At 51.2% G+C, this 8974-nt stretch overlaps 1 protein-coding gene across 3 annotated transcripts; it reads left to right on the forward strand.

Annotated features, from left to right (window-relative positions):
- Positions 1-2048: 2048 nt before the first annotated feature.
- BLCAP (BLCAP apoptosis inducing factor) lies at positions 2049-8728 on the forward strand. Of its 3 annotated transcripts, none has more exons than XM_074605308.1 (2): positions 2049-2187; positions 8242-8728. In XM_074605308.1, the coding sequence occupies exon 2, from the start codon at positions 8330-8332 to the stop codon at positions 8591-8593; it is 264 nt and encodes an 87-aa protein (XP_074461409.1). In that variant the 5' UTR covers positions 2049-2187; positions 8242-8329; the 3' UTR covers positions 8594-8728. The 3 variants fall into 3 exon arrangements, with proteins under 3 accessions (XP_074461409.1, XP_074461406.1, XP_074461408.1); XM_074605305.1 differs by lacking the exon at positions 2049-2187 and adding an exon at positions 2194-2332; XM_074605307.1 differs by lacking the exon at positions 2049-2187 and adding an exon at positions 5445-5583.
- The last annotated feature ends 246 nt before the right edge of the window (positions 8729-8974 follow it).

Consider the following 8974-nt stretch of genomic DNA (forward strand, 5'->3'; position numbering starts at 1 on the left):
GCAGTCGCCATGGGCAAAGGGTGCTGGAGATGGCATCATGGCTTCAGGGCCATTCCCACGTGGTGCCATAAACCAGGAATTTAAACAGTCCATGAAGAGGTCAGCCCAGAAAAATGGCAGAGCAGGAGGGAAACTATCCTGGGCTGGATTCAAACCCGCGGGGCCATCAAGGGAGTCGGTCTTATCACATCCATCAAATGCATGGGCCAGCCAAGCAGAAAACCCTGTGGTTTTCCAGGCGGCCCTGCAACCACGGCTGGGTGGGTTTTAAACAGCCGGGAAAACCCAAGATCTTAGTGTTTGGGGTTTTTTTCCTGGGCTATTTCTCTCCCTTCCCTGGGCTGCCTCCTTGGGAACCCAGCCGGAGCTGGGCACGACTGAGCTGTGCTTGGTAACTTGCTGTTGGATGTCTGCAGAGAGAAGGGCTGGGGCTGAAGTGCTCGCAGCAGCTTGGGCTTTGCTGCCAGCCCAGTGAGGGTTGCCAAAAATAAAAGTGTTTAAGGGGAGAGGCCATGGAGCCATCTCTGCACTACATCTGAGCTGTAGCGCCAGGAAGGGAGTGGGTAATGAGAGGTGCGCAGGGCTGCCCACCCTCCTGCAGCACGGAAAAGTGGGGCCTCTTGGGTCTGGATGGGGCTAAGTCAGCAACAAAAGTGCACTGCCATGAGCGACAAGGAGGCAGCACGCAAGCAAGCCTAAAAATAGTATGCAAAGGGACACAAGAAAGCATGGACTCAGTGTGCATATTGGGTTTGCTTGGCAAGCTTTTGGTAGTGAGGGCGCTACACGCATGGCTTCTGTGAGAAGCTGCTAGAAGCTTCTCCCATGTCTGATAGAGCTCATGCCAACCGGCGCCAAGATGGACCCGCTGCTGGCCAAGGCTTAGTCCATCAGGGACAGTGCCTCTGTGATAACATATTTAAGAAGTAGAAAAAAAGCCCAACTCACAACTGATGCTGTAGAGAGGAGTATGTGAGAGAAACCACCCTGCAAACACCAGGGTCAGTGAAGAAGGAAGGGGAGGAGGTGGTCCAGGCGCCAGAGCAGAGCGCAGCGACAGAGTGGCTTTGGTGGTCACCGGGCGTCCAGCCAGGGTTAGCCCACCACAGTGTACCACAGAGTGCAAGCACCGTGCAATGGTGCACAAGGACACAAGCTACCTGCATCCCACACTGCATCCCCAGCAGCATAGCCAGCAGGGCGAGGGGGGGGGATTCTGCCCCTCTGCTCTGCTCTGAGGAGACCCCCCTGCAGTGCTGCCTCCAGCTCTGGGGCCATGAATATCAGCACACGGACCTGTTGGAGGCCAGGGAGATGCTGCGAGGGCTGGAGCCCCTCTGCTGTGAGGACAGGCTGAATTGGGGGTGTTCACCCTGGGGAAGAGAAGGCTCCAGGGAGACGTTAGAGCCCCTTCCAGTCCCTAAAGGGGCTACAGGAGAGATTGGGAGGGACTCTGGATCAGGGAGTGGAGTGATAGGATGAGGGGGAAGGGTTTTAAACTGAAACAGGGGAGATTTACATTAGATTAAGGAAGAAATTTTTCACCCTGAGGGTAGCGAGACACTGTCCCAGGTTGCCCAGGGAAGCTGTGGCTGCCCCATCCCTGGAGGTGTTCAAGGCCAGGCTGGATGGGGCTTTGAGCAGCCTGGTCTAGTGGGAGGTGTCCCTGCCCATGGCAGGGGGTTGGAACTGGATGTTCTTTAAGGTCCCTTCCAACCCAAACCGTCCTATGACTCTACACCAACTGCAGGCCAAGAAAACCCAGGGGACAGCAGGCCCCCACCGGTACGCAGGCCTGGAACCGCCGCCATAGGCAGAGAACCCCGCAGGCAAACCCCGTGCAACGCCACGCAACATGAGCCTGCAAGAAGCCCGCCAACACAGAAATACGTGAAATTGTTTAAAAACCAAGAAAACGCTGAAAATACACCAGACCAGGCGCTCGCCCCACTTCCGCATGCGCACTGCCAGGAGGGCCTTCTCCACCGCCGCGCATGCGCGCTGCCCGTCCGGCGGGGCTGCCCGCAGCGCTGCCTGACGGCGCGGCGCCCGCTGACCCCTCCGGAGCGCGGCCCCGCGCCAGAGCTGCTGCGCGGCGGCCTCGGGCCGAGCCGGTCCGGTGCGAGCCCCGGGCAGGCGGTCGGCGGGCAGCCGCGGCGGGGTCCTGTCGGGACGGCGGCGCAGGCGGTGAGCGAGGCGGGGGCTTTGTGGGGGGGCGCGTCCCCCGGGCGGCGCGGCCGGTTCCGAGGGCGGCCTCTCCCTTCCCTCCTCAGGGTGCGCCGCGGACGGGCCCGCGGCGGAGGCGGCACCGGGATAGCGGCGGCACCGCGCCGTGAGTACGGGGGGCGGAGGGGAGCGGGCCGGGGCGAGCGACCGCTGGGGCCCACGCAGGCTCTGGGGCCCGAGCAGGCTCCGAGGCCCGGGGCGGGGGGATGCTACTGCGGACCACGGAGGCTCCGGGGCCCGGGGAGGCCACCGTAGCCCAGGCAGGCTCCGGAGCCCAGGGGGCCGCCGTGTCCCAGGCAGGCTCCGGGGCCCCGTGAAGCGATCGCAGGCTGCCGGAGCGGGATAGCGATGACCGTTCGCTGACTCCGGGGAGCGGAGGAAGCGCTCGGGGGGGTGTCCCCGGGGCGGTAGCGCCGTGCTGTCGTAGCCACCCGGACGTAGGTTACAACGGAGCCGGTTTCAGCCGAGCCTCGCTGTGTTTAGGGTAATGCCAGCCTGACATGGGGATAACACGCTGTGTGCTTCCCCCCAAGACTCTTTTCCCTCCCCTCTATGCCTCTGTTCTCAGCCAGGCACGTCTCTAGCACCTTCCAAAAGCAAAACCAGGCCTGCTTCCCCCCAGAGCAAGGCAGCTCTCTGACACCCTTTTGTCCAGCCGAGAACACATCCCTCCGCAGCACTGCTTTGCCCAGCCAGGCACCCTTCGCACCACCCCACCGAAGCCTTCGGCCAGCTGCAGAGCGAGTTTAAAAGCTGGTCTGTTGTACGAACATCGTTACATCCCAAACACGCAAGTGAAGGCAAAAAACAGATCTCTTAAATGCAGTCCACAACTCACTGAACTCTCCTATACATCATTACCCCTGCACTGAAACATTATAAGTTATCTTGCCAATGCTTTCATAGTGGAGTATCCTTTGCCTTTCCAATCCATGTGTCATAACGTCCCAGAACCCTTTGCCAATGCTGCATTTTTGCCTCTCTCTACCTGGGACACAGAAAATTGGACTTTATCAGGGTGTATTCAGATTTCTGAAGCCTGTCGAAGGCACAAAAGGTAGAGAAGAGATACAAATTAAAACTAAAAATAATTATGTTTTTGAGGGAACTCAGGGAATGGTCCTGGAATTCATGATCTTTGGCAGTTAAACAAAGGCAGGGGGCGGGAATGAGGACCACTGACAATTAATAAATTAGTACAAATGAAAGTAGCAATACTTCAGATGACAACTGTCGATGTTGACGTCTCTTCCCACTAGACTTAAGATTCTGCTCCTGTGATTTGGTGTGCAGAGAAACACAGATCATGCTGCTGCCTTCCTGCTCACAGGTGGAGGTTTATTCACTCTGGTGCTGTGAGTGCACTGCAAGACCTGCGGATACAGGCTAATCAATCCCCAGTCAGTAACAAAGCTCAGAGGGCAGTTATGGCAGTGGCGAAAAGAGTGGCTCCACAGAGAGCCTCCACTTTTCATGGAGTTGCTTTGGCTTGTCTCTAGCTTGAGAAATCAGAACACTTCATAACCCCGAGGCTTGGTCAGTCAAGGATTTGCTGCTCTTTTGGAAACTGTTTGCAATTATATTGCACCATTTCTGAGCCTACATCAATGTTAGAGGCACGAACTTATCAAAGACTGGGGTAAGGCCTTTGCCAAAAATTGAAGACTCACTTTTTCCAGCTGAGTCATACTGGCAGATAAAGCTTTTAAAAAATAGAAGAAATAGTGGCAAGGCCAAAAAAATCCCTGAAGAAATTAAATCCCTGATACTGGAAATAGGTCTTAGAGTTTGAACAGTTATGGTTCTTGGGTTTTTTAAGAGAGAGGGTTGGCATCTAGAAAGCTGGTCTGCTGTTGCTTTTCTTAGCTGAACTCCTCAAACTCATTACTCCTTAGCTCTTTCACTTTCCCCCCGCCAGTGCTTTGGATAGTCTGTATTTTTTAGCAGCTGTTTTGAGTGCTACGTGGTGTTTGAGAGTTGGTTTCGAACACATGCTGGCAGCATGAAGCACCACCCACACCCCTCAGTTCAAGTTATGTGGCTGTGACAGGGTTTTTGATTTAAACAGTTTTCAGCAAACTGTACTACAGGTGAGCCTTATAAGCAAGAAACTTAGTGCAAGTCCCTGAGGCTTACTCTAACCTTGTGTGCACTGTTTAACTGCAGAGATTTTTATCTAGACCATGTTGCTTTTCATTCCCAAGAAGAAACTTTGGCTTCTGAGAAAGGGAGAGATGAAAGGGAGAGATCAGCACCACCCCCCCAATAAAAAGGTTACTTAGTCTTTTATTGCAGACCTTTCAGCTGCCAGCCTGGGTGACTGTTTCTGTAGCATCTGCTGGGGAAGTTCCTTGCGGACAGCACTGGCTTAATAGCTGGCTTAGTAAGGCCTGAACAAGCTTACCATTTAAGTGCTTAGTGAAAGCCGGCTGATTATTCTCCCCTGTCAGCGTAAATGGACTGTTAAGGAATTAAGACATTCTTGAGAAAGGTACAGACTTTGTGTTGGCATACTGATGTGTAAAACCTATAGTGTAGAAACACCTCTCACCCTCCTAATTGCTGAATTAGCTTGTAGAATATCCAGAACAGATAGCTCCTCAGACGGATTTATTCTGTAACTGATCGATCACAAAGCACTACAGATTTGTGCTGTGCTACTCGCTTTTGACTTGTCGTAATTCAAATTTTGTTTCTGGCTGGGAAAGGTGTGCTGCTACCCTCACCCTGGAATTTGAAAATCGTCCCCACAAACATGTGCCAGTAGGACCTGCTGGTTTTCAATGGTCTTGGGAGGGAAGATGACAGAAGGAAGGGCTGTGAACATGATGGAAGCCAATTAATAAGCATGTGGAAAAGTATTGGTGTTTGCTTACTAATGAGGTACCCAGGGAACCTCCCCAGGCTGCTCCTCTGCCTGCAGGAACCGGCAGGGAGGAGGCTCCGGCAGCACACGGAGCCGCCGAGCGCTGACTGCAGGGAGAGCAGCTGGAGCACTGCCTGCTCTCTGCTGCCGAGGGGCCTGAAGCAAGTTCAAGTGGCTCTAAGAGCTGCGAAAGAGCAAGAGGAGGCAGCGGTGGTGTGATGAAAAGGAGCCATCTGGTAAACACGAGTGGCTGCCAAGTCAGATGACTTGAGCAGGAACTTGAGAGCAGTCTTGAGGGTAGCAGGACACCGGGCTGGCTAAGGAAAGAGATGAGTCAGGCAGGGAAGAACAAGAGCAACTGGTTAAGGAAAAGCAGGATGCGGTTGTGAAACAGGGAACTGGTAGAAGTGCTGTTGGGTGACGGGTTCTTATTTGCTTCAGGACATGGTAATCTTTAGCTTGGATCGTGAGGAGGGGACAAAGACAACAAGGTAGGAATTTTTCATTTGCAAGTTTCACCTTGCTTGAGAATGTAGGCAAAACTGAGTATTGTTACGGCTTCAAGAAGGTGTCCTGGGCACCAAGGAGAGTGATAGTTCCCTGCTCAGTAACGAGCTGGTAGTAGGAGAGGCTGTTTCTCTTTGATTGATAGCATGGAAAGAGAACTCAGTTCGTTGCCAGCTGTATAAAGGGAACTCCGGTGAAGAGTATGTATCTTACTAGTGAAAAGTCCCTTGAGAAAGATAGAGCTGCAGAAATCTCTAATAGTAGGTACATTATCCGCTGTAAGATGCAGCAGACAAAGGGTTTTCAACCTTTAACTGATGGATAGCAAAGGCGCACATGAAAATACAAGCAAACTGACTACAGATTCAAGAATAACTGTTGGAACATCTGCATTTATTAAAAGTCCAAGAGGTCTGCAGACTAAAGGGCACTGACATTGAAACTTCATAGTAAAAATAACCGCTATTAAATGGTTCTTTATTCTGCAAAGTAGTTGCATTGATTGCTACGAGCAACTGGCTCTTCCTGGAAATATCAATATTTTAAAATGGGTAACTTGTTCTCAGATAGGTCTGTGTTTAGGTAATGCCTACACACTTAGAATCAACTCACTGTTTAGAACATTATTGCTTAAGTCTTTGCCGTGGTGAGGCCAGATTGGAGTTAAATGCAGCTATGTCACAAGTTGTAATTATACTCTTAAACTGTAGTCAGTTCTAAAGTTTGGGGGCTAAAGGCTCAATAGCAATACGCGGCCTTATTAAAGCCAAGAGATAAAACTGAGCAACGTAAAATAACCTCTCCCTTATTCTTCAGCTTCCTAACTGCAGCTTAGTTTTACTCTTTCAACCCCAGCTGCCCTCTCTCTGCTGGAGAACACTCTCTTGCAGGAGCACCAGCACAACATACTTTCCACAAATACTCTTAATCTGTTTGCCCTGGTGGAGATTTTGGCTTGCGTTCTCTCTCACTAATATTAAAATAGACCTTGCTGCTAAGAACACAGCGGATGGCAGCGTGCTTCCTGCTTCTGACAACGGAGCCGGTTGGTACCTACGAGCTTACAGAGCTGTAAGACAAGTCTGACCTCAGTGTTTTTTTGGAAGAGAACCATGTGCGGTTTTCTCTTGGCTTTTCTGTGCGATCCCTCATTTTCCCTCCCCTTGCCAGGAAATCCCTTCTCCTGCCAACAGGAGCCAGTGGAATGTGCTGTTTGTTTACCTTCTCACTCCTTCATCCTACTAACCTTCCCACCCCCTGAGTTGTAATCCTAACAGGCTCGGCTCAGCTCTTCATCCTTCTGACGGAGCACTAGGTTGAGTATTTTCAGATAAAAGGATTGCTGCAAGAAGCTGTTCTGACCAGGCTCTGCTTAGTGGGGGGAGGCCACGGCATTCTGCAAGGCTGGGGCTGTCCTCCCGCCTATCTGTCTGTGCCCTGGCTGGCAGCTACTTCCTTCAGGGCTGCTGCATGTCCTCATGGTGTCCTACAGGACAGCAGGGAAGAGCACGCTTCCCCAGGCTCTTCCCTTTTCTAGCCTGGTTTTGCCTTTTGAGGGTAATAAGCTAGGAGTACCTTCTTCTCATGGTTTCCCTGCTGCACGAACTGAAGGAAAACTTGAGTTATTCCCTCCCAACAATACTGGTATCTCCTAGCCTGACCTGCTGTTGCTATCCCAGACTGCTAAACTCCACTCTTCTGCCCCCTTTCAATGGTTCTGGCTCTGTAAAAACACCTGTAAGGCATTTATTATTTTTAAAGCCATTTGAAATTCATGGATTAACTGCTTCGAAAGAAGAAAACTTCACACTTAACGTAGTTGATGTGGTTGCTAAGGGTAGTGGTATGTTTTCTGGACTTGTAGTGCGCTGCCATCCCCGGTTAGAGAAGCCTTTAAAGCTCATCGTTTCCACAGGGGTTTATAATAATTCAAGTGAGGAAATCCTGTGTTTATAGCACTTATGAAAATTGCCATTTTGAGACTGTCCCCTCTTTGTTCTGTTCACAGACTTTATCTCAGATGACTTTAGCTGATTGGCAAGGATTATAAATCCCTTAAGCAGAGACTCTCCTCCCCTTTGTTTTGCAGTCTGGATGCTGTCGGGGCTTTCCTGGGTAGCTACATGTATAGCTTGAAATTTATGCTGTCCTGCTGGAAGACTTTATAATGGGTTTGTGCGCTTAACACTTCCTAGACACTTCTTACACTTATTCTTCCTTAATACTTCTTTGTAGCACCTAAGAGTTCACCTCTCAATTACATTTCTTGATACCAGCGCTCGAGTCTTTGGATAAATATGTGTGTAGGGAAGGCTGTGGCAGCTTGTTTTCCCCTCTCCCTTTCTGTTCCTGCACTGTGCTAAAGAAAAGGGTCTCACAACTGTTAACCTGAGTAAAAGCCTGAGAAACTGAACACATAAGGGATACACTTCTACACCAGCAACAGATAATCCTGTCCCCAGCTGAGGGGTTCAGAAAGCAAGAAACTTTCCACTAACTATGAGATACACCGGAATTTAGTACTGGGAGTTCAAACATCAGTATACGATGCTTGGGAGTAAATGAAGCTGTATGAGAAGAATGTCTACTGATTGGTTTTGCTGTGTTTCTCTGACAATCTGACCTTTTACCCCTCCCTACAGAACAGCCTGCCTGCTGGAGGAGTTTCTGGAGACTGTTCTGGAGCACATCTGATTGCTGCTGCCACAAGGCCCCAGCCAGCCAGCCACCATGTACTGCCTTCAGTGGTTGCTACCTGTCCTGCTCATACCCAAGCCCCTCAACCCAGCGTTGTGGTTCAGTCACTCGATGTTCATGGGCTTCTACCTGCTCAGTTTCCTCCTGGAACGGAAACCTTGCACGATTTGTGCCTTGGTCTTCCTAGCAGCTCTATTCCTCATCTGCTACAGCTGCTGGGGGAACTGCTTCTTGTATCACTGCACAGGATCCCAGTTACCGGAATCAGCTCACGATCCCAGCATAGTGGGCACCTAGAGAACAATAATCTTCCAGTCTGCTGAGGGCTCTTGTTTTGCTTTTAAAAAGGGGGTGGGCTAGGGAGGAGGGAGGGGGTGTTAGGCATGTGACTGGAGTAAAACCAGCCTGTTTCCTGTAACTGTGTGTGGACTAGAGTGGTAAGTTCCTCCCACTCTGCCTGTGAAATTCGATTTGTTTACTGTGTGAACTCTGGCAGCGCCACCTGCTTTTTTAGAAGCAGAAATCATTTGGGTTTTTTCTCCTTCCCGTATGACCGGGAGCGGACACCAGCCCTCCTAACTCAGAACTGGTGGAGGACCGAGCTGCTGGCCTCTGCCCAGCTGTTTGCGCGATGGTGGAGTTGTGTGTCACTCACTCATCTGCATTAGGCCGCGGTGG

The sequence above is a fragment of the Larus michahellis genome, chromosome 12, assembly GCF_964199755.1.
Source record: "Larus michahellis chromosome 12, bLarMic1.1, whole genome shotgun sequence".
NCBI classification, from domain to species: domain Eukaryota; kingdom Metazoa; phylum Chordata; class Aves; order Charadriiformes; family Laridae; genus Larus; species Larus michahellis.